The sequence below is a fragment of the Rhinolophus hipposideros genome, assembly GCF_964194185.1.
Source record: "Rhinolophus hipposideros genome assembly, chromosome: 11".
NCBI classification, from domain to species: domain Eukaryota; kingdom Metazoa; phylum Chordata; class Mammalia; order Chiroptera; family Rhinolophidae; genus Rhinolophus; species Rhinolophus hipposideros.
This window is the reverse complement of record NC_138057.1, coordinates 1,466,542-1,493,325: the sequence shown is the minus strand read 5'-3', so window position 1 is coordinate 1,493,325 and position 26,784 is coordinate 1,466,542. Positions and strand designations below refer to the sequence as shown.

At 40.1% G+C, this 26,784-nt stretch overlaps 1 protein-coding gene across 1 annotated transcript in view; it reads left to right on the top strand.

Moving 5' to 3' along the window:
* The window catches only part of LOC308504800 (contactin-associated protein-like 3), a 194,714-nt gene that overhangs the window by 139,965 nt on the left and 27,965 nt on the right, over positions 1–26,784 (top strand). The window contains 5 exon segments of the mRNA XM_081066133.1: positions 8,329–8,526; positions 12,044–12,200; positions 17,663–17,790; positions 23,743–23,913; positions 26,494–26,712. Of these exon segments, the coding sequence (XP_080922259.1) occupies positions 8,329–8,526; positions 12,044–12,200; positions 17,663–17,790; positions 23,743–23,913; positions 26,494–26,712 (873 nt within the window).

Here is a 26,784-nt window from a genome sequence, read left to right as displayed (position 1 = left end):
CTGGAAAGTGGCAGGTCCAGGACCCATGCAGACAGTACAGGTTGAGCCAGTAACCAGCATGCTGTGCCTGGAGTAAGCAAGGGGACTCATAGCGGATCGCTCCAGTAACTGAGCCAGGACGAGGTGAAGTACAGTAGGGCAGGAACAGAGGAGGGGGGGAGGGAGGCTGGAGTGTGGAGCCAGTGAGGGGATGTGGCTGGAGGAGAATAGAGGTGTCAAGGTGTGCTCAGGTGCAGATATCACAATGAGATGGGAAATTCTTGGGCAGGAGCACGTCTGAAAGGGAAGACCAAGATTCTGTGGTGGATATGTGAAGTTTGGGTTGCCTGTTAGCATCTGGTTAGATAGTGACAGGATAAGGACTGAATCCCAGTGGCTCTGCCGCTGAGAGAGAAGGCTGTGTATCCACCTGAACGCAGCATACCTGTTTTCTATTCTCATAGTTGTGTGCTCGACTATAAAAACTAGTGTAACATGTCATCTTAAAGCCCACGGCTGCTTATAACATCATTGGCAGTACAAACTTTTAAAAATATATTTGGAATGTGACTTGACAAATGAATTTAACCAGCGGGCTCCCACTTCCTTTACTGTCACTGGTGGACACTGTCCATTATCCCGCAGCAGCAGCACAGGGCACCTCATGGTCCCCACACATGTGTCCCTGGAGGGGCAGCATCCCAGGAAAAGCTGTACTTTCATTTAGCTTCCCTAGAGCTTCTGCTGTGCACCCGGTTTTAGAAACCACTGTCATGGAGTTGAGGGACTTTGGTCTCAGTGTGCACAGCCTTCTCTATCTTCACAAAAATTAAAATGGAAAGGGAGCAAAGGGCTTTGACGGAGAAACAAAACCAGCACAGATGTGGAATTTTGCTGCCACTATTCATTTCACTGTCCCAGCAATGGGCCTGGTATGCCCATGTGTATGGTTCTTTGGGTGAGATTTAATGACCTACCACGGAAACTCCGTGGCCCTGGTGTGTCCATAAATGCAATAAGATTTGTTCACACAAATTGAGGTAAAATACAAGACATTAAAACTGTAAATTAAGTATCTTCTAGACTCTCTAATCTTGGAAAGTTTTAATAGCTTTAAGGTGTGTGTGTGTGTGTGTGTGTGTGTGTGTGTGTGTGTGTGTGTAGGGATTCATGAAAATTAGGGTCGTAATTTACTGGTTGACATTGCTGTATAAATTTTTATTATCAAAGAAAACTTGATAATTATGTCTGTCTTCATATTACATTACAAATGAATAAACAGTAAATATAGATTATTGTATCAGAGTGCCTTTTGGGTAATTAAGTTTTTTAGAGTTTATAGATGCCTTACTTTCATGAAAGAAAACTCCTAAAATTAGAATATATTCATGAGAAGATATTCTATGTGACAAGAGAAATATGCTAAGATTCCATAAAGTAGAATCGAGATGGAACATCGAACAGATTGTGGAAAACACACACACAAAACAGGATGGAGAACAGGAGTTAAACATGTTTCAGCAAAGATTTCCAAATAATATTAAATACTAAGGATTTCTATTGAACTCAAAGCCATAAGGAAAGCAAGGTGCTGAGTACAAAGAAGCACAGAGGCCCATCCAAAGACCCAACAAATATCTCCAGAAGCTATGCAACAAAGTATTGAATCAAAAGTTTTAAAAAAATCTAGAGCATTCCTGGGGAAAATGCAAGGAATGAACCAAAGTTACAGCGAAATGATCCAACTGATCTGGGGTCACATAAGGTACCTGTGACAAATCTAGTTATTGACAGAGGAAAAATGAAGATCCTGGTCATCTGTTCCCAGCCTGGAAATATTCCCACTATGAAGTTTGCCTTCTCCACGATGCCACAATGTCTGTGGACAATTAAATATTCTCTAATTATTACAAAAAGTTACTAACACTTGGAAAAACACATAAATAATTAGATTCTCAACCAATAGCAACAATTATATCTTTGATAATAACCTTCAAAAATGTAATGCTATGACATATTTTGCATGTATTCCAGTACCTTTAGTACAAAAAAAAAAAAGTATGCTATTTTGAATGGACAAATTTGCTAACAGATCAATTCCCTTTTCTAAACCAAAGAAACAGAGCACAGTTTCTTGGATGACAGGGTGAGGACTGAATCCCAGTGGCTCTGCCCACTGAGAGAAGACTGATGTGCCCACCTGAATGTACAGCATACTTGTTTTCTGTTTTCATAGATGTGTGCTTCAGAAGCTCTGGTTCTCAGACATCACATGAGAACAGTTGTGGGAGGAGACAGATTGCAGTCAGAGCAGTGACTCAACTCCGGGTCCATGAGGATGACCTGGGGGCCAAGGACCGGTCTGTTGCGCCCCTGTCCCCTGCCCCCCCACCCTCCACACACACAGTTTTAGATCCTGATTAACTGACACAGCAAGGCAGGAATCCAGCACTTTCCACTTATGGGTATTATCACTGAGTTAGTCACCCTTACGCAAACCAAGCAACTGTGTTTCTTTAACTTTTCCTATGTCAGCAATTGTCAGGCCTCCAGCATTAGGTCATAACAATGGCAGTCAGCCCAATTGCCTTACATATAACTCACATTATTACTTTTTTCTAATTCTCTGTAAAACAGGTACCACTAGACCCATAATACTATGCTTCTTACGTACTACTCTGCTGTAAGAAAAGATGAAATAGTACCATTTGGGACAACATGGATGGATCTTGAGATTATCATGCTAAGCGAAATAAGTGAGACAGAAAAAGATGAGAACCACATGATTTCACTCATATGTGGGATATAAAACTGAAAGCAACAAAGAACAAGACAAACAAATGAAGAAACAAAAACTTGTAGACACAGAGAATAGTTTCGTGGTTACCAGAGGGTAAGAGGGGAGGGAGCGGTAGATGAGGGTAAATGGGATCAAATATATGATGATGGAAGGAGAACTGACTGGGTGGTAAACACACAATGTAGTATATAATGTATTACAGAATTGTACGCTTGAATTCTATGTAATTTTACTAACCAATGTCACCCCAATAAATTTATTTTTTTAAAAAAAAACTGATAGCAGTAAGCATGGCGTGATTGTACATTTATCATGTGTGGCAACTTTTATTTGAAAATAGTTTTCTTACAGAAAATTCTATAATAAAGAAATGTTTGGATTCTAAAAAAAAGAAAAGAGAATAGGAAAAGAAAAGAAGAAAAGGATAGGAAATAAAAGAAAAGGAAAGGAAAGGAAAGGAAAGAAAAGAGAAGAAAAAAGAGGAAGAAGCTGCTTTTTGATGACTGTCATACACCACGACCCTGCATCTCTTTTAAGTCGGTTTTGCCTGGAAAGAATCCTTCCTGCTTCCACTGGCGGGCCTCCTACAGCTCCTAAAACAGTAGATGCAAAATTTTAGAACAAGTCCTGTCACTGTACCGAAAGAGGAAAACAGACAAATGCTTTGGGAAAGTTCATTTTCCCGGCCTTTGGTCTGCCACACAGCATTGCCCGCTACAGATGGATATGGTGAAGGTCTTGATGGACAATAAACATACAGACTTTGAGCCAGCAGCTACGCCAGCAGCCTGCGGGGCTAGTTGCCTCAGCATTTGAAGATGGCTGGAAAAAGAGCTTTCAGACTTTAGGTGCTGCCTGGGTCTCTCGCCCCATTTACCAAATATGGAATTGGAGGCTCAGAGAATGTTTAGATTATGGGTTGTAACCCGTAATCTCTTATTGACTATGACCCTGTGCTCTGTTCATGTCTAATTTTATAAGTGTGTACATAGCGTTGTCTCTGACGAAACCTTTTTGCTGTCATGCTGAAATGCCAGGGCAGACACTAGTGACACCTCATGATGACTGAGCATATACGTGGGAGGTGCCAGCACTGGGCGAAGCCCACATATGTGTCGCCTCTGGAGAACATAAGTGGTGTTGAGTAAGTGTCCTTTCATGAGGAGTAGCAGGTGCCTGCACTGTGACTGAGAAGACACGTAAAAGTCTATTCAGTGTGACCTGTTAAGTGAAAAGCTCATCGTCTAAAATCCCAAGGGAAGAGAGCTGTGTAGTTGCTGCCTTCTCCTGGGGGGAATCTAGTTGTATCTCATAGTGTTTTCTTGTGTTGAAAATATGAAAGTAAGCCATGAAAAGTAAGCCAATGCCCCAGAAATTGTGACAAGAAGGGCATCCCTTGTGCAGACCCTAATCCCATTATTGGTCAGGAGAGACCCCCAGGTGTGGGGCAGTGAGGAGTGAGTGCTATCTCAGGGCCCCTCCCAGGGCCTGGAGACTGCCTGCTCAGAGCTGTCATCTCTGCCCCGTGTTGCATCCTGCACAACACAAGCCATGGGAAGGCGAGGGAGGCAGCGAGGGTTAAACTCTCATAAAGAGACAGAGACTCAAATATAGTTAAATCACAGAGCACCAAGGGACTCACAGCCTCAAGGGACTGGAGCCCCGAATCGGGTCACCGTGGGTATTTATTGATTTTTCACAAAAGAAATCACATGATTAGGGGCAGGGTCTGCGAAACTCTTACACCACACAATAATCCTTCATTCCAAATCCCATAATTGTCCCAAAGCAACCGATGCATACCATCCCCCAAATGACCAAGGTGTGGTGCATACAATCCCTGGGGGAACAAGTCTCACAAGATAAGATTATCCCCTGAGCCAAACAGGAGGGGCGAGATGCTATTGTTCTAATGGGTCCATTACACCTGAGGGTAAAGGACAACAGTTGAGGCATGCGTCAGCAGCTTCTCAGAAGGAGGGGCACAGCTACCTCCTAACTTTACATTAGCTCATGGGGGTCCTAGGGGGGTCCCGTCTGGCTTAGGTTGTTTCTCCCGTGAGAAATCTTACCCGTCTTTGACTGCAGACCCTGCTTACAAGGACCAAACTTGGAGACTTAGAGTAGCATAAACTCAACCCCGATGAGGGACAATCCCGCAGGGTCACCTTTCCCTAAGGAAAGATTGGAGGGGACAGACTGCTAGGCTGCTGTGTGACTACAGGCCCGCAGTAAAACAAACACAGAATCCTCTTTGGCTCTGACAAACAGATGACATGGTGGAACCCAATGCCTCTGAGATCTGGGCAGGGACAGGTCGGAGCTTACCACGTCTTCCTCAGGGCACCCACTGGGCATTCACAGCAGCGCCCTTGGCCACTACCAGCTCCATGTGCACACAAATGCCAATGATCTAGTTATGTTTCCTCCTGCAGTTTTTCATTGGAAATATAAGAGAGGGCTCAGACACATAGGTGCTGGGGGAAGGATGCCGACCTCAGCAGCCCAGGAGAACTTGACCTATTCAGAAAGCTCAGCAACTCATGGTTGCTCAGAAATGTGTGGCCAAGTTTTACAGTTTCGTGAAGTTGGGCAAGTGAGTTTCTCTAGGCTTCCATTTCCTTATCTGTGTGGCTAGAGAGTTGGACTGGATAAAAAGAGGACAGCCAGCTCTAACAACGTTTCTCTCTGAATAGTAACCGAGTGGGAGAAATTCTGAGAAGGCTGTTTTGGGGCTAGACTTCTCAAAAGCCCAATGCAGTATTCAGATTATGTTGTGGATCTAGGAGTGGCTGCTAGTGTTTTTATCAATCCGTCCTTATTTATCATCCTGAGTTCTTCTTCTTGACCAGTTGTTTAGCTGGCGATAGAATGCAATGAGTTAAATCATGTCACATATTGCCTTCCCAGTCTTCTCAGAATGTTTACAACCCCTTTTCCATCTGAAGAAATGCAGGCAACTGCATTCATTTCCAAAAAGAGGTGGTGTTTAGACACAAAATGGACTTCGTTTCAGGCATCTGTGAGAGGAGGGATTTTGCCTTCACTTTGCCTGACATCAATTTCCAGGTCAAATGGGATAGACCCCCCAACTCTACGGGCACCTGACTTTTCATAATGAAGTCCATTTTCTTCGTTTTTCCTCCGGGAGATGGAAACAACTGTCGTGGTTGTACTTTGGATTTGTTTACCTGAAGGTGTAACAAAAAAGATGTTTCTTTTTCCATCCAACCACCTGATTTCCTATAAAAGACTCCTTATAGAGTTCAGAAGCGTATTATAAAGTGTAGGAAGTGTTGGAAATTGCAAAGTGGGTATAATTTGGCAAAATAAGCAGAAACTAGGGGGTGTCAAATATGGTGAGTCACAGTTATTGCTTCTGTCCTGCTTACCAAACCGACCACCAGCTAACTTGAGCAGGTTCCCATGCCTGGGCGAGTGGGGGGCTGGGCGCCGCCTGTCTCCCTTTCTGTGCAAATGCAAGGCTCCAGGGAGTGGGAGCAATGTGTTCTCCTGTGGTCCCCTTCAGTGGCAGTTCAAATCTTGGTTAAATTTGTCCACTACTACAATTAATTTCTTCAGATCTGATTTGTGCTTCAGACTACAGTACATGGCAGCTAAGTACTCTTCCATCATGCCGGTCACTTCAATTCCTGGGTCTGTCTCCTCATGCTTGAAAGCTAAGGCTACTGTTGCATCTCAAAGGTCCCTTCCCACTAATAGTTTGAAATCTAGGAAAATAATATGTTGTGGAAATTAGGGAAAAATAATGTCTTTTTATTGGAGTCTTCTAAATAACATTTTTAGAAAGGGCAATCATTTAAATTCTTCTTTCCAGAAGGGCAGTTTTGAGATTCTTTTTAACCTTTCCCTTTTCTCCACTTGAAAAAATTTCTGTTACTACATTTTAACGATGTGAGACTGTAAATCTATCATACTGACCAGTAGCCTTTACGAACTATTCAGGCATATCATTTTTCTTTGTGCCATAAACCATGAAAATAAAGTACACAATGGCATTATAATCGATGAACTCCTAAGCCTGACACAGTCTTCTGTGTGCTGCCTGTTACCCTTGTTTCTTCTGATGGAAGAAACCCTGAGGGTGAATGGAAATATGTAATTACAAGAAAATAACACCAGGCCCATTTAGGTAATTTTCCAGGAAAATGTTGAAATATTACAAGTCTAGTGAAAACATGATTAAAGGGGGGATAAATCTATGGAGTTCGAGTTGCTATAGAAACACTCAGAGCTCCCTTGAGTGAGCAGAGAAAGGGGGAGGACCTGTTGTCTCTTTTCCTAATTGACTATGAAACTGAATTAGTCATGCTGCCTCACAGTTTGTCCCTGTTCTTGCTAGTTTTTGCACATTTTGTGATGCTTTTCCATAGGCTTTGAGCCAGCGTTCTCCCCATGGCCCTTGGGTCCTGCTCCTGGATCTTGGGGTGTATTTGATGTGTTAGGGGTCTGTGAGCACCTGTGTGGCTGTTAGACAGCTCCCAGGCCCCAACCCCCAGCAGGACAGGGGATGCGGCCAGTGGAACCCCTCAGCGGCTTCCCGGGAGCACTGTTTTGATTTTGAAGCTTGTCCATGTAATAGCTACTTCAAATAATAAAAATAAACTCCATGTGACTATTTCCTGCCTCTGAAATTTGGAAAGTTTACATGTAAACTGATCATTTTTCCAAATACATACCACAGAGTAAGTTATGTGACTTGACGTTATAAACATAGTTGGGTTATAGCAATTCACAGTCCGCCTTTTAACCCCTGAACCATGGCTGTTTTGTACGGTGAGACCTTGTATACCTTCATGATGGGAGGTGTATGGGAGAAGGTAAGAAAGTCAAGAGGTGTTTTTGTTGTTGTCTGTGGGTTTGTTTCTGTTATGAATATGTGGAGTGTGTATTAACTTTTTAAAAATCTCTTTTAAAAGTATAGTAATCAATGAAATAGGCATACGTCATAATTTGCCGGCAGATGCTTGTGTAGCTATGGTCACTGCCAGGAATTATATTAGATATTCCAAGGAACTGTGGTTTTTAGTGCTGGCCACTGACTGAGTTGCTCATGCACTATCACCCAATTTTTGTCAAAAATCCTTATTTTTATTATTTTGTATGATCATGTAGGCTGCTGGTTCCTCAAATGTTCCTTTTATACACTTCTGTGATTATCAGAGAAAGAGATGTTCAGGCAGATGAGGAACATGTTTATTAAAAAGATAAATATACACACAATAAAAGTCATTTTTACAGCCAAAAATAATATCTATTTATAACTTTGAATATTATAACATAATTATAAAAATTGGCTCCCTGACAATGTTAACTACATTCAGGGTAATACAAATTGCAATAAACAGAATTTCTACTTTAATATTGGAAGAATCCCACTTGCTTTGATTCCGATCTCAAAGAGATCTGATAGCTGCAAAAATAAAATTCTTAACTCACATAGAAGATAATTCTGATTTCCATATTTGTTTTTAATTATTCTAGTCACAATCTCCTTTCTCCTTCCCAACCCCATTTCTGCCCACAAGACACAGCATGGACCTCAGTGCAGCACAATGGCTCCCACTTGGCCAGGACCAAAAGCTCCAATGAAGAGAACCTCCCTCCTGTGGTTTTCAAGTACAGGGCCAGCATGGACCAGCTCCAGGCCATAACTGACCGTGCGGACCACTGCCAACAGGAGCTGGCTTTCCACCCCAAGAAGTCAAGGCTTTCACATCACCATGGTGAGTACCCAGAGCAACCTGCCCTCATGGGCTGGAGTTCCCACAGGTCAGAGTGGCCTGCACAAGTGCCCGAGAATCTATGCCCTATGAACCACGGTCTGAAAATTACAGGATGCTTTTCCTTGGAGCAAAGAGCAAGGTCTATATCTGCTGCTCTTTGCTCAAAGCTGTAAATGACCTGAGGTCTCTTCTCAGACTCATCTGGGCAGTAAAAGCCTTCTTTCAAGGCCTTTGGACTGTCAGTGCTCGTCCACCATGAAAGGCAGCTACACCTTCATTCTGTTTCCTTTTAGGAGGGAATGCTGATGACTTCATGGCGTAGTTATCTGCAGGAGATTATTCCCTGAGATTCTTTTTCATAGACTCAATGCCGCTTGTGTTTTGGGTGATTATTAACCAGGGAGCAATGCCGGTATCATGCAGCGCTTTCACACGACATAACTGCGAGTAGTTCAATTTTTGTATCTAATCTACTCTTAAACATTCAGTTTTTGTATTTTTTTTCTTTGAAATAACTCATTTTGTCAGAATGGGCAACCCCATTGCCTTCATGAAATTCCTTGCTTTCCTAGAGGCTGGTCTGCCCCTTCTCTGATCAGGGAGTGGAGAGAGCAGAGGGCGGTAGGCAGGGTCCTCTGACTTCAAGTTCCAAGCTTGTCATTCAGCTGTGTGCCTTGGGAAATTGTTTCATCTCTCCGAGTCTTTAAAGCTAACCTCACCAGGACTTAATTGGACAACATCTATAAATCGCATGAAGTATAATAAACGCTACTTTATTGCATCTCTCCAGTTTATTGAATTTATAGTTAGTGCCCAAGAGTTTAGTATGTACTTAGTTGATTGCTGCCTAATAGATCACCGAACTGAAATTGTGTGTTCCCAGAAGAATGAGAAAGCCGCCTCTGGGAGAGAAAGGCAGTGCTATGGAACAGTACGGATTGGGTTGTCTAACCAGGGAAGACTAGACAGAGGGAGAGCAGTGCTGGGGCCTATCGTTGGGGCCTATCGTTAACACTCAGAACACAAACTACCCTGTGAGCCCCAGCCAATGCCACTCACAAGTACAGCATGTGGTCCTTTCCAGGATGTGGACACCACAGGGAGGTGTCTACCTACTGATTTGCAAGTGACTACTCACTGTCACCCCTTTGATATAAACATGAAACAGAAACACCACCAACAAAAAAGGATTTCATTGGGGTTAGGGGAAAATGCAGAAAGAGAAAAGATTTTTAAACTTGTTGAATACTTGCTAAAAAAACAAAACAGATGTCTTCGTCTACACATGCTCAAGTTATTTGCATTTCTTATATTCTGCCACAGGAGAATTTTCAGTAGAAACTTAATTTAGACAAATTTAATACAGACCTGTATATTTCCAGAAGCTCTTAGTTAGGGGAGACATGAGGCAGGCAAATAGTGTAGCCTAATACACCTTAATATTGTTGCACTAATTTGCTCTGCATTATCAGTAGACACAAAATGGGTGTGCAGGGCATCGATGCCACCTACCCTGGTGTGGAGAGTGAAAATAAACAATACCTTCCTCTGGAGCCCTCATTATAATGTTGCAATGTGAGAACAGGACAAGGGGACTGCAGCCTGGAAGCAAATAGCTTAAGAATTGTATAGGGATAGACTGCAGGATGTCAGTCAAAAGTCAGTTCTATCCCAAGAATTTTCTGCTATTTAAATTCTCAGAAGTTGTCAGGAAATTGAGGTTATGTTAATCAGCACAGGAGACAGAGCAAGTCTCAGGCCTCAGGGCCGCCGCCCATGTGGTCACTTGGGTTTTCAGGCGGGCTGGGATAGAGCACGTGGGCCTAAGGTCTTGTCAGAGTCCTGGAACATTTTTCCTTCAGTATCCTTAAGGTTTCTATGTTATAGATAGTTTCAGGGGACATGATTATGGGTGGCCAACGAGGAAGTTACAGAATAGGCAATGTTGATTCTGGGAAACCATTACGGCACCATCCCGGGGGTGCTCCGTCACTGGGATTGTAACTGTGGCTGGAGAGAAGGGCAGTGAAGCAGCAGCTGAAATGATGGAGATGGCAGAGCCGCGCACCCTGGTCACTGACAGCTCTTCTGTTTCTTTCCAATCCAACCTCGAATTCTTTTTCCTGTTATTCTGAATTATTTTTTACGCAAGTTCTCTAGGTTACTCAGAGAAATCTTGGAGTCAAAGGCATTTTTACCTTTAAAGACAATGGATGGTTCTTATTTTATAGAGAAAATGAAAAATTCCAATGTAAATACACAGTTGTGCATTTGTGTATAATGATTTCTTTGCTCTTCGATCTATGAAAGAATGTGTTGAATAATTATGTTTTTAAAATGGTATTTTGAAAAATAACTATTAAATGTCTGAGCTAAAAGGATCTTCTTCCCTGGGTAGATGTATTTTAATGTGTTTTCAACACATTAAAAAAACAAGACTGTTGATACTGATTTTGTGGCGTGTTTCTCACCCACTGGGCCTGCTGTGGGCGGTAATGAATGCACGAGGTGTTTACAAGCTGAGGGGCTGTCAGCCGAAGCAGAAGTCTCATTGAACTGACAGCCATATGAGTAGTGGCCTTGCAATTTAAGGAGAGGCTAGTCTATATTCCAGGTTCTTGGTGGGGGACCATCCTAAGGGTTTGAAGGAGCACACTGAAATGGACAGGCATCTTCGCAGAGCCAACTGATGGATGTCACTTCAGTTTCCCCTCCTCCCCTCCCTCTGTTTACCAGAAACCGTTTCCCCTCCACCCTCGGGCTCTGCCGTTTGCTGTGCTGTAACCACAACTGGCCTCAGTGAGCCTTTCGCAGAACCGCGCGGTCCTTTAGAGCTGAGGCGCTGCAGTCACGTGACTGTGGGCTGTGCCGAGGAGCGGGCTGCCCTGAACTGAGCTGGAGACACCTCACCGTTGTTCTGAGCCTGAGACTCACCTCAGGCTGCAAGAAGGCTTCTCGGGGCCATTGCTTTGGTTTCCAAATACAGAGCTAACCCATTCAGTATAAAAAGTAGCACGTGTCTCCAAGAAACTTCTAGACATGCTATGAAGTACCAGTGTATTTAGCTAATGAATATAGTGCAAGAAATCCATATTTTGCATAGTAACATTAAATTCTATCAATGGCCTATTAGGATCTCAAACAGATTTCAGATTCAGTATATACTCTGGTTTTTATTCTGATGACAATTTTTAATGTAATTTCCAAATAAATTACATAATTGGAATCCTCAAGAAAAATAAGTAAATATTATGCCTGAATGAGTGAGGGACTAGTTGATCATTTTCTAATAAGGGAAAAAAATATATAGTGATGATGCAAGTCTTATTAAGATATATTTATAGAGTTGGAAGTCCTTTTAAAAAATATCCTATTCAGAGTTAAAATATCTTCACTTCTAAAATAGCCTCTCTATGTTTTAATAGAGAACTCTATATGTTTTAATAAGGGAACTTTATTGGGGAGGCAGGTAGTGGGGGCCAAAGTAGGTGTCACCTTTCTCATACTTGTCTTTCAGATGGAAGCCCAGTGAGCTGGTGGGTTGGAAGAACCAATGAAACACACACTTACTGGGGAGGTTCTCTGCCTGATGCTCAAAAGTGTACTTGTGGATTAGAGGGGAACTGCACTGAGTCCCAATATTACTGCAACTGTGATGCTGGCCGGAATGAATGGTGATTTCCATATAATTTCCCTGTGCAAACTGTACTTTTTTATTTCTTAAGCTGTGTACTTTAGGTAGACATTGGACAAGACAGTACAATAAAGAGAATAACATATTCCCTAGCAAGTGAAAAGGATAAACTTTGACATATATGATGGACTTAACCTGAAGCCTAAAATATAAAGGTAGCTATTTCTGTTTACCTGTGAACAAATAATCAGACCCATTTTACTCTTCTAGTAAGACAAAAGAGGAATACTAGATTAATGTTTCCCATTCACTGAAAGTAAAGTATCAGGCTTCTTAAAGTTAAGTTTAACCCAGTTAATAAGATAAACCACCCAAGGCTGACCCAGGACTGTTTGCTGACACCCCTAATTTCTAGTTGGGTTTTTAAACGGCCAAACAGAAGAAACTAGACAAGACCTTCAGTCCAGGAAAGGGGATATATAGAACATATAACTAACTGCCCATAGAGCTAGAGATCTCAAAAGGCTACAAACCCAAAGAAAAAGTGAAAAAGGATGAATCTTCCAGTTAGCACTCTAGGTAGAAAAAAAAAAATAGCTCCCTGAAAACTCATGTCTACAGACCTGCCCTCACACTGATTTAGCGTCCAGATTTACATGACCTGGATGATCCTTGAATTAAGTACACATGGCCAGAGGTTGGAGGCACCAATGGCTTATTGTTGAGTTACGTGATATTTTTGTGCGGGCCTCACAGGATTCCCACAGACAAAATGCCACCGAACATGAGCTCCCAATCCAGTGTTACACACAACACTGCAGGAGAGAAGTGGAGGCAGAAGAAACCACAAAGACCGATTGGATGCCTAAAAATCACAGATGATGGATACATTAAAAACATAAGATAAAATAAATATGTGAGCTGTCTGAAAAATAAACACTGGCATTGAAACATGGGAAAACAGTCATATACTACTAACAGAGATGACTGGTTTGCAATAGAACCAGATGAAAGTTTAGAAATGAAAATATTATCATTGAAATTTAAGTCTTGTTGGACCAGATGATAGACACAAGTGATCAGAAAATTGGTGAAATGAAAAAATACATGTAAATAAAGGACAGAGTAGAGCACAGAGAAACAAAGTGGTAACTAAGAAAACAGTGACCTAGAGGAGTGGTATGGAGAAGACTGAACATGTGTCTGATTAAGTTTCAAAAGAGAAGATTGAAGATAATTAAGAAGAGGCAGTATTCACATAGCTGAGAAATTTCCAGATTTGAGAAAGTACTAGAATAACATGCAGGATAAATAAAAATAAATCCATATCTTGACACATTGTAAAATCAAAGAACACTAAAGAAAACGTTAAAAGGAGCAAAGATTAAGGGAAGACCCTTAAAAGGAAAGACAACTAGACAGCCAGCTTACTCTGCTCAACAGCATGATCCACGCCCACAGACGGGACACTCCCTTCATGGTGTGAAAGCAAAGCAACTGTCAAATTCTAAGTGTTCACTGTTTTCAAAAGTGAGTTAAAATGAAGATGCAGACAAACATATTCTGAAGAAATTTACTACCAGCAGCCTCCACAAGAAGTCTTAAAAAAGAATTTTTAAGAATAGTTTTCAGAATTAAAGAAAGTTATCCTATAAAGAAAGTCTCAGACAAAAGCAGCAATATTGAGGAAAGAAATTTATAAACTCAGAGGTTAAAAAATAAAACAGGTAAATACCAGACTTGAATAACATATAACTACATATGGAATTGAAACATAAGAAATCTGATTCTATTAACAAAAACGATTGTGCTTTACAAAGGAACTAAAAGAATGTTCAGAAATGAAAATTTCATTGAAGTTTAAAACTTGTTTTGTAAATATTTATTAGCATTACATTGCTTAATGTGTAGGCATTACAATTTTAGGTGTAACTTCTAAAAGAATAGAAACAGAGCATGTAGTATTCAAATCAATAGAGGAAAGAGAAAAAATGGGATTTAAAAAATGTAATTAATCCAAGAGAAGATAGCAAATAAGATTTTTAAAAGAAGAGGAAGCAACAAGTATGAAATAAGATCAAAATGTATGAATAATCATGCACAATAAATGCTACAAAATATCCATTTAAATCCAGATATGTCATGTTGAATTAAAACCAAGTATATCTTGTCTGTATACCTAGAAATATTGAAAGTAAAATGCTAGAAAAAATTTTACCAGGAAAATATAAAAAAATGTAAGTAAATTTTAAAAGTCTTAATGTGTACAAGATTACTATTATTATACTGACACTTTTTAATTGCACTGGATAAAACTAATAATCCTAAACTTGTATGCTTTAATAAAAAATGACTCAAAATGTATATAGAAAACTATTGACAGAACTGAAAGAAGAAACTCACAAATCAACCATGATAGAAAAATGTTTAAACATACATCTGTTAGTAATTGGTAACCCAAGCAGACAAAAATTAATAGGATATATTTTTTAAATGAAAACTGACAGCTTGATTTGTTAGACACATGAAATTATAGAATACATACTTTTCTCAAGCACAATGGCACATTTTTGCAAACTGATTTCCCTTATGTTCAATAAAGCAAAACAAAGTTTAACAATAGTTATCATATGTACAGTTTCTCTGATTATAATGCAACTCTGTTGGAAATGAATAATAGAATGATTATATATATATATGATTATATATAGAGATTATATATTGATTATATATTGATTATATATTATTATATTGATTATATATATTGATTATATTAATGTATATATTTATATATTAATATATTAATATACATTAATACATTATTATATTGATTATATATTGATTAATATATTATTATAATATATATTGATTATATACTGATTATATACTGATTATATATTGATATATATTACATTGATTATAATGATTATATATATATATGATTATATATATAGCAATTCAAAACAAAAAAATGAAAACAAGGAAATAAAGATTGCATTATTCATAGAAAATATGATTGTCTACAAAGAAAACCCATGAGTATCTCAGACAATTCTGAAGATGGAAACAAGGGATGGGGACCAGCCTTACCCGACTGAAGATGCTGCAGTAATTAAAACAGCCTGGGTTTGCCAATGAGATGAGCAAAAGCACAGCAGAACCCAACAGAGAGCCCGAGCGTTTTCAAAACATGGAATTCTGGGTGATGATAATTGTGTTGTCACCAGTCCCTTTTTCTACTGAACAATTATAAGACGTGAAAGTTGACCCAGTATTTTTCCCTTGTAGCTTTCTCAACAACTCAAAGCTCTGTTATATCTCAAACACGACTACTGAAAATGAACAGTAAGAATAATTTCTAGAGCACTAGGCACTAAAACAAAAAGGAGGTGATTTGGAAGTTCTCTTACTGAAGGTTTAAAACTTATAAGAAATTATCATGTCTAGGTATTCAATGTTTACAAATTTGGGGGGAGAAATAGAGAAGCAAGAAAAAAAACAGATATGACTATAGATTAGGCAGTTCTGAACGAACGTGGTGGCCATGGCAATTAATAAATAATGTCTTATGTAAAAGTATGGGCAGTTGGGAATGGCTGGTATTAATAAAGAACTTTTAAATATGAATTGTTTAAAATTCCCTCAGATTCAGGAAGGCACTTTGCAAACAACAAAACGAAAAAGATTCTATTATAACATCTGACTTCATATACACAACATGAATTATGATTTTCCTTCAGGGTTTTCAGGCTCTATATGCACTGTCAGTGGTAAAAACAGAATTAAAAGTGTAGCTTTTCACTACATTAAAAAGTGTAGCTTTTAAATTGTTCTTTGAAATTCAAGAATCTTCGGTTAAGTAATGCACTGACATTTTTCTTCTAGGGTATTCTACCAAAATAACAATCACGTGAATTAAAGTACTTATTTGTAACACTTACTGATATTTAATACCAGGAATTAATTTTGTGCATTATCCCCACATTTATAACAAAATTAATTTCCAGACTGGCTTCCCATAATCCAGTGACACCTTCTGGTTTGTGACAGCCATTCCCAGCAAAGCCAGGTGTTATGTCATTGGGGTGACCTGCCTGTGTAACTCCATCTGCAGGGATCACAGGGGCTTACCCAGATAAACTCAGGTTGTTTTATTTAGTCTGATTTTTATAAACAACCTAATTCAAAAACATTGTTTTTTAACTTTCAAGATATGTAATCCATATCTTACAATATGCACTGCCAGTCACTGTGTCAAAATTTGTAAACAAAATAAAAATCTTAATAATTAAAACATTTCCACTTTAAAAGAACATTTTAATGGCTAAACAGGATTGTAATGGTTAACTATTAGGTTATGCAGGTTTTTGAGGCAGCAAAGCTATTAGTCTGAAACCGATAAAATTGCGATTTTGTTTGGCCTGAGAAAGCAGCAGATTCTAATGCTTCGACTTGCACATGAAGGAGTGAGTGGTGGCTTTGAAATTGTTAGGAATTAAAAAACTAACAAGGTTCTACACAGGTACAGGTCGTCAGAATGATAAATTAGACAAACTATTATTTGTCCATAAATCAAAAGTACAGATGTAATTGAAGTACACAAGGAAAAAAATATGAACGGCTTTTAAAGTGTAGAAAATCTCCTTACTTTGTCCAGAGAAGACATTGGGGTGCAGCCAGCTTACCACCCAGTTCTCTGCCCCTCATCCAGTCCTCGTTGTCTTGCAACCACAAACATTAATGCTTCCCCAAATGTCACTTACATGATGATATTTTTATTGTTGTTATTTATGATGTCCACTAGGTTTCCTGGGGACATCGATGGTAGCTTTTATATCCACATCCCCAAAACACAAGGCCTCGCAAATAGAAGATGTGCAGTACGCATTAGTCGCATGAATGCATGGTGACAGTCACCGACAGAGCACTTCTCCATGCATTACCCACACACTAATGTTAAGAATGCTTCGTGTCACACTTACATCTTGGTTTTGAATCAGCATTTTGCTTTGTCTTTGTTTTTAAATTTATGGCATCAACAAGTAAGGAAATGCCTAATAACCATGATAGGCATTTCTGAACCTTTAGTAAAACAAAATTCTGACAATTGAAAATCTAACTCTTGTCAGTCAGGTGTTTTTTCAAGGCAGGTTGCTCTTCCATTGTAAGTTCTGCTTTTAAGTATAACACAGTGGCTAAAATGGAAAGAGCAATGAGTGCTTAATCACCTTGAAAATGTAATCTCAAGCGTGTGCCCATGACAGGATTTGGGACCTGCCAGCTTTCTTCTCTGTGGACAAGGAGATGGACAATGGCCTCTGGTCCTCAGACGACCTCATTAAATACATTTCTATATCTGTAAATGTATAGATGAGCCATTTGATTTCCCTACTGTTAGGCATTTACAAATTTAGCTTACTACTTCTTGAACTGCAATAAAAGACTTTTACTTCTCTGTATGTCATTTGGAGGAAGGTGAAGGTGGTTGTGTTTGTGTTCTAGGACCAGCGACACAGTTGTCCTCTCCTGTAAGAAGCACTTGCCGGTCACTCGGGTTGTGATGACAGACGCAGGCCGACCACATTCTGAAACAGCCTATACATTGGGGCCTCTGCTCTGCTGGGGGGACAGTAAGTAGTGACAGAGGAAGAGTCTTGAGTCCTGACAATAAATGCAGGTCAATGTTTCATGAGAAATTTAGCTGCGTGGGTTCACAAGAACACTGTCTTTCTTAATAATCCATATTTCATGACGGTGTATTAATTTATAAAATAAGTGTATATTGTCATCTTAATTGAGAAAAATATATTACCTCTGGATTAGGTGTCTCTTCTATAGTATCTAAATCAGACTACTGCCGTGAAGTCATGGAATCCACTAGAATATTGTCACTTGGTCAGCAAACATTTAATATTTACCTACTGAGTATAAAGCACTTTGCTGCATGCTAAGATGTCTAAAATTGGTAAGATAATGAGAAAATGAGAGGACAGAACCTGTCAAATGTACCTGTTCATTAATGCCGCCTTGCAATTATGAGTGTTTACATAGGAAACTTTCCAAGTTTGGCAAAAGACAGATGAAAGTTGAATGAACCTGAGACAGGATAAACTTAAAGAAATTCATGTCCAGATACATCATAATCAAACTTCTGTAAACTAAAGACAGTGAGAAAAATTTTGAAATCAGCCAGAGAGAATATGATGCATTATCTATAGGGGAACACCAATTCAAATGACAGTGAATTTCTCATCAGAAATGTACTGGCTATAGGAAGTGGCAAAACATTTCTCAAATGCTGAAAGTAAAGAATTGCCAGTCCAAAATTATATATTCAGCAAAAGCATCCTTCAGGAATGAAAGTTACATAAAGAAATTCTCAGATGAAGGAAAATTGAAAGCATTCATTACCAGAAAGCATGCTTTAACAGAATTTCTAAAGGAGGTTTTTCCAACAGAAGGAAAATTAGCAGAAGGAAATTTGGGACATCAGGAATAAAAAATCAGCATTAGACATGGTAAATATCTGAGTAAATATAATATACCTATAGGGACGGAGTCCCAGAGAGCAGTTTCCAGGCTCTTGACCTCACATGGAAAAGTGCTGGCTCGGGTAGTAGATGGCCATCAGCTGTGACTAGTTGGCCATCAGCTGTAACCAGTTAGCCACTATAATATAATGGCTATAATATAATGGCTAATATAACTGCTGTAGCTAAGCTAGCAAGTGCAGACTGAGGCTAGCAAGTACGGTTAGCAAGTGCAGATTGTCAATTGCGGATCGTGTTAATCCTACTTACTGTCTTGCCCGGCCGCCAGCAAGTCTGGGGTGCAGGAAGACCCCTCATTGGGGTGCTGGCAGATGTTTGCTTTTGTGTCTAGACGAGCTGCCATCGAGAATATAGTGGTATGAACCCCCTATCCATGGCTCCGTTGGTGTTCCTTTTTTGCCTCACCATGTCCTGTGTTCTTGTGCAGGTAGTGGGAGCTGAATTGCTGCATTACAATACCATTCTTCTATTGAGTTATTTTAAATATATTTCAGGGTTGAAAGAGAAAAATAGATTATCTCATATGGTTTTTAATTTACATAAATGTAATATATGTAATATTACATTTTTGCCCTAATACATGTGGCAACAACACAAAGGGGACTTGCTAAAAGGATGAAATTGATGGTAAGGTTTTACAAACCACTTGAAGTGGTAAAGACAGAATCTAAGAAGACTGTAAAAAATTAAGTATATATATTATAATCCCTATGACAACAAATAAAGAAACCACTATAGACAAATAAAAATAGAATACTAAAAAATGTTTAAGTAAAAGGAGACAGAAAAGGGGAAACAGAAGAACAAAAATTAGAACAAACATGAAAAACATAATAACATGATCTAAATTCATTGTGTCAGCATTTGCATTTAATGTAAATGGTCTAAGCAAACTAAAAGATACATTGTAACGACTCAACTATATGCTGTCTACGAGAAACTTACATCAAATATAATGACATAATAAGTTAAAAGGATGGAAAAAAGATATACTACACAAACACTAATTAAAAGAAAGGTGGAGTTTCTAAATTAAAATCTTTGCTTGAAAGCAAAAAAAAAATTGATACAAAAAGGGGTCAAGAAGACAAAAATCTTAAATGTGTATTCTAGTAACTGAGCTTCAAAATACATGAAGCAATAACTGACACGATGTAAAGGAGAAATAGACAAATCCATAATTATAATGAGAGAATTAAATACTCTTCTCATTAACCTATAGGACTAATAGAGGGAAAATCAGCAAGGATATAGAACCTAATTGTCACCACAAACCAACTGAATTTAATTGACATTTTTAGAACACTACCAAAAGTAGAATATACACTTTTTTCAAAGGCCCAGGATCTTTAACCTAGATACAGCATGTCCTGTGTCATAATAACAAATATTAAATAATTCAAATCATACAAAATACATTCTCTGACATAACTGAATTAAACTAAAAATAACACATGTAGTGAGAAATTCTCAAAATATTTAGAAATCAAACACCAAACAAATAATACATGAGTCAAGGTTTCAATAAATATTTTAAAATATACTGAATTGAATGAAAATGAAAATGAAACATATACTGTGGGATGCAGTTATAGCAGTGCGTAGAGGAATACTAAATGCTTACATTATGAAAGAAAAATATCTCAATTCAATAATCCAAGCTTTCATCAAAGGAAACCAGAAAAAGAAGAGAAAAATAAACTTAAAGCAAGCAAAAGGAAGGACATAATAAAGATAAGAACAGAACAGAAATCCATTCAATTAAAAGCAAAACACAATAGAGATTAAAAAAAAAAAAACAACGATTCTGTTTTTTAAAAAAAAGTCAATAAAACTGCTAAACTTTCAAAATAAGAGAAGATAAAAATTACCAACATGAGGAATGAAAGTTGGGATATCACTATAGACCCCACAGACATCAACAGTATAATAAGGGTATACTACAAACACCTTTACACACATGAATTCTACAACTTAGATGAAATGGGCCAATTCCTTGAAAACCACCAAATATCAAAACTCACACAAAGTGAAACAGGCAATTGGAATAGACTTAAAAGTATTAATGGAATTGAATTTTTACTTAAAATCTTCCAAAAAAAATATATGCAAACCACGATGATGTCACTGGTGAATTCTACAAAAGAAGAAATAACACCATATCTACACAATCTCTTCCAGAAAATAGAAGAAGAAATTATTTCCAACATTTTATGAGGCCAGTAATGCCCAGATACCCTAATGAAACAAAGAAAGTGCAAAATAAAAAATAATACAGATAATTGTATCATGAGATGCAAAAATCCTCAACAAAACATTCGTAAATAATCCAGGAACATTTAAAAGAATCACTAACTGGGGTTTATCCCAGGCTGACTCAGTATTTGAAAATTAATCAGTGTAATCAAACATATTAAGATTCTAAAGAAGAAAAATCATGTCACATGCTTTTTTCTGCATCGGTATGAACATGATAATTTGAATTATAATAAATTCAACATAATTTACATTATAATGGCATACAAAATAAAAATTTTTAGCAAACGAGGAATAAAAGGGAACTTCCTTTGCCTAATAAAGGGTATATATGCAAAACAGATACCAACATAATTATTGGTGAAAAACTGTGCTTTACCCCTAAAATTGGTAACAAGATAAGAATATCCAATTTTACCACTTCTATCATACTGGAAGTCCTAGCCAGTGCAAATATGTAAGAAAGGAAATTAAGTGCATACAGCTTGGAATACAAGAAAGAAAACTCTATTCAAAGATATACCGTATTTCCCCCCAAATAAGACCTAGCCGGACCATCAGTTCTGATGCGTCTTTTGGAGCAAAAATTAATGTAAGACCTGGTCTTATTTTAATATAATATAAGACCAGGTATAATATAATATAATATATAATAATATAATATAATACTAAATAATAATATATATAATATATATAATACTAAATAATAATAAATACAATATATTATTATAATATAATAAATAATATATTATATTAATATAATAATGTTATATTAAATTATAATATAATATAATTTTATATTAATTTTTGCTCCAAAAGACCCATTAGAGCTGTTGGTCTGGCTAGGTCTTATTTTCAGGGAAACATGGTATGTATGATTGTCTCCAGAAATTCCAGAAAATCTCAAGGAATCTACCAAAAAAAAAGGACTGGAACTAATAAGTGAACTCAATAAGATTGCAGAATACAAGGTCAATACAGACAAATCAATCATAAATGCTAGCAATGCACAATTGGAAATCAAAATTTACAAGACAGTATCATTTTTAACAGCTCCAAAAATGTAATACTTAGGCATACATCTAACAAAAACATGTAGAGGATCTGTGAACTAAAAACTAATAAATGCTGAAGAAAAAAAATCAAAAGGTCTAAATAAATGGAGATACTGTATTTATGGTTTGGAAGACTTAACATAGGAAAGATGTCAGTTCTCCCCAAGTTGAACAGATACTTCGTGAAAGAGGATATAAGAATGGCAAATAAGTATATGAAAAGATGTTCATTAGCTGATAGGGAAGGCAAATTAAAACCATTACACCAATATTGCTAAAAAAAAAAAAAATACTAACAATACCAAGTGCTGGTGAAGATATGACACAACCTGGATCTCTTATACATTGACAATGGAAATTAAAAATGGCACGGCCACGCTGGAAAACTGGCAGTTTTATAAGGTTAAACATATACTTATGAGGTGTGATCTAAAAATAGTGAATGTTTAAATAAAAAAACTATACTAAGAGACACGTTACCATTAAGCCCCCTCAAAATACGTCCCCTCGCTTCGAATACACTTATCCCATAGTTCTTGCCACTTTCTGAAGCAGTTCTGGAAGTCCTCTTTCATGAATGTCTTTACTTCATCCTCCATCATGACAACGCTCCGTTTCACACATTGCTTCTGGTACGGCAATTTCTGTCAAATAAAAATATAAATGTGTCCTCATCCACCTTATTCACATCTGGCACTGTGCAACTTATGACTCTTTCCCAGTCAAAATGACCATGAAAGGTAAATGTTTTGAATCGATTCAGGACATCAAGACAGCCACGACAGCACAACTAAAGATATGAAAGAGGACTTCCAGAACTGCTTCAGACAGTGGCAAGAGTGATGGGATAAGTGTTCAAAGAGAGGGGGAGTATTTTGAGGGGGATTAATGGCAGCATGTCTTTTACTGTAATAATTTTTTTTAATTTAAACGTTCCCCATATTTTTTGATCACACCTTATACCATATGACCCTAAGAGGTGGAATTCTCCTGAGTATTTACCCTAGAGAAATGAAAATGTAGCTTCACACAAAAACCTTTACACTAATGTTTATAGCAGCTCTATTTGTGATTGATCAAATCTGGAAACAACAACAAATCTGGACAAATAAACAGGTACATCCCATGATGGAATACTAAATCAATGGACTTGAATGGACTTGGAATTTTGGAATGGACTTGAATGAGTCTCAGAGGCTTCATGCTAACCAATCTCAAAAGGTTACATACTGCATGACTCCATTTATGTGACGTTTGAAAAGGGGAAGAAGCTATACAGACAGACTAGGTCATTGCAGCCTGGGCTTAAGGTGGGGGGAGGGTGTGACTGGAACACAATAGCAGGAGGGAGTGTTTGGGGCGATGGAAATGTCCTTTATCCTGATTTTGCTGGTTACACAAATCAATGCATGTATTAAAATTCACCCCCCAAAGTCAATTTTACTCTATTATAAGAAGTAATATTGTTCTTAAAACAAAACACAGGCCATTTCCCAAGTGATTATCCCTTCACTCAGTTGCAGCCATGTCCAGAATCTTAATCCTGGAAAGAATCACTACTTGGACATACATGTCATGGCTACATGTTCAGAAAAAAAACAAAATGAAGGTTTACATAGATAATTAATGCATTTAATGGAAAAAAAAACACGTCGGAAATGTAAAATATAATTTTATTGTTTCATTATATTCACTGTCTTTTTTAAATTTTTATAAACAGAGTCATTTTGGAATTCTGCCTCCTTCAATACTGAGACTTCATACCTGCATTTCCCTCCATTCCGAGAAGAGTTTAGCGCTGATGTATCTTTCTTTTTCAAGACGACAGCTTCTTCTGGGGTGTTCATAGAGAATTTGGGGATCACAGACTTCCTCAGGCTCGAGCTACGCGGTGAGTCGCCCACTCGGGACAAGGCCACGGGTGCCCAGCAATAGAGAGTAAAACCATGGTTCAGGAAACACACAAGTGTGTACAATCTGGGGCTGCCTTAACTCGACGTGAAGCGCACATTAAGCCAAGCTGGTCAAATAACTGCTTACTGAATTACACAATTGTCTGCCGGGACTGACTAGACAGTGTTTATTCTTGTTCGCAAAGCTCAGCTCCCTGCTGTCATTGCTTCCCGGGGGGCTTTAACCCTACGAAGGCTGAGCGCGCCGCCTCCCGTGGCCTCCGCGCCCGCGGGGTCTGGCCGTCCTTCACGCACGTCCAGGGGGGGAGGGCGCATCGGGGGCCCCGCGCCGCCGCGCTCCCGGGCCGCACCCCGCAGGTGGGGCTGGCCGGCCCCCACGCGCGTGGGCTGGGCGCGCCCCCCGGCCTGGCCTGGCCACCTCCTGCTCCGCCCGCGGGCCCGCCCGTACGCGCGTGGGCTGGGCGCGCCCCCCGGCCTGGCCTGGCCATCTCCTGCTCCGCCCGCGGGCCCGCCCGTACGCGCGTGGGCTGGGCGCGCCCCCCGGCCTGGCCTGGCCACCTCCTGCTCCGCCCGCGGGCCGGCCCCCACGCGCGTGGCGCCCCGGCCCCCCCGAGTCCGCCGCAGGGTGCGCGCGCCCCCCCCCCCCCCCCCCCGCCCGGGCCGTGAGCTCGGTCAAAGCCAAGCTGGCGCCTTCGGTGCCCCCGGGTGAGGGGTCCAGGTCCCGACAGCACAAGAAGCGGCCTGAGGTGGGGTCTCTGGAGCACTCATCTGGGAGCAGTCGTTCCGCGGGGAGCCGGGGACCCGGCGTGTCCGCGCTGATTTCCCTCTGCAGCCAGGGCTTTTTCATCACCAAGCCCCCCACCCCACGGCAGCGCCTTCCCCGGGACGTTAGGGCCCGGCACGGTCGCGCCCGCCCCAGAAGCGACCTGGGGAGTGCAGGGTGGGGCGAAGGACAGCAGTGGGGTGTTCCCGCGAGCTCCTCAACAGTCTCTTCGTGTCCGATGTCTCGTGGACGGCCGTTGGCGGAAGACATCGCGGGACACGTGAAAGCGTTGGTCAGGATTATCCCTGTTTTCTTGGCTTTGATACCTTACTGGACAGTGTTTTTTCAAATGTAGGCAACATATGTTCTACAGGGTCTTCATTTGAAGAGTCCAGAAATGACTAGTGTTGTAACCACTCCACGCGTGTCCGGCAGCCTGGCTGAGCACGTTGGGCGCACTGCTCATCCTCCCGTCCATCCCCTTCAAGGAAAAGCTGCTTGGTTCCACTTTGGGAAGAAATGACTTATTCCCGTCGCCCCTAGAAAGGATCGCCATCGGAATGTTCTGTGTGATGTGCTCTGTCTTCACTGCTGGCATTTAGGCAAGTGAAACATCGGACCTCGGGAAGAGAAAGCCATGAACCGTCCATCGGAAATGCGTACTTTGCTGCTGGCTGGCTTATGTGGTGGAGGGTCCCTCAGTACATGCTGCTTGGCATCAGTGAAGTATTTGCAAGTAGAGCAGGTCCAGGATGTGCATCCTCTGCAGCACGCAAGCCCACGCAGAGCGCCGTCACGGGCGTGTTCTCTTTCTTCTCTGCCATCGAGTCCTTCCTTCCTAGGCTCGGGACTGCTGCCGCTGCTGCCCATCAGGGCCATCGGGCGGGTGAGCAACCACGCAGACTTCGGTGATGAAATGGCTGCTACTTCAACTATTTTTTCTTCTGGCTACTATTCAAGGAGCTGGTGGTGTTGTTCCAGGAAATTAGGGCATCTTTTGATGCTGCAAGCTGCAAACAGCATACAGATTTCTAAAGATGCTAGAATGACGATAACTTAACAACAAAACAAGCCTTTACTGTCCATTGAGGCAGGTGACTATCTCTTACTCTAAAACAATCCACTTCTGAAAAGCAGTCCTGAAAATAGCAAATCTTCTGAATAGCAATCTCTTGAGACAGCAATCAATCTGTATGTCACCTGAAGTCTGTCTTATGCACTTTCTCAGATGTACCTCAGAGCCAAGCTCCTTGTTACTGCCTCCCCCTCCGGGAATGGCCAGTTCCGGGAGGGTCCACCAGTTACTGTGATAAGAATATTATCACAGAAGAGCTGTGTTCATCCGGACAAGCAATATCTACTGTTCCTGCTTGGGACCATCAGCCCAACGCCTTCCAAAACCTGGCAATGTGCCTGTCACGTCGTCCTGATATAACTTAACTACTACTTTACTTCATCTGCTGATGCTGGCGAAACAGACAGAAAGCAACATCATCTCGTATCTCCCCTACACGGGAGAATGAGACCAGAGGGGGAATTTACTCAACCCCCAATCACAGCACAGACTTCTTTTAACCCTAAGCTAACCATCATCTCACATGCAGTAACAAACAAAAGCTAATAGACAAAATTTAACATCAACCAATGAAGGCAAATTTTCTTCAACAACTTCCCTACACACTCTCACAACATGCTTTCATAAGGAGCATGTCATGCTGCTTTTCTCATGTCTACTCGGGACTAAATTTTCTCCCCTGTGAATTAATTTGAGCAATTTTTGTATCTATGTTTCAAGCTCCTGCAGAAGTGACCTTTTCCTTTGATGTGGGGAATGGGCCTTGTGAGGTCACAGTGCAGTCTCCCACGCCCTTTAACGATAATCGGTGGCACCACGTGAGGGCAGAGAGGAACGTCAAAGAAGCATCACTTCAAGTGGATCAGCTCCCTAGCAAGACCCAGTCGGCACCTGCTGATGGGCACACCCGCTTACAGCTCAACAGCCAGCTCTTTGTGGGTGAGTCTTGTTGTCCTGTAGCCAGGCTGCACTGAGTCAGAGATGGACAGAGAGAAATCATAACTATAAAAG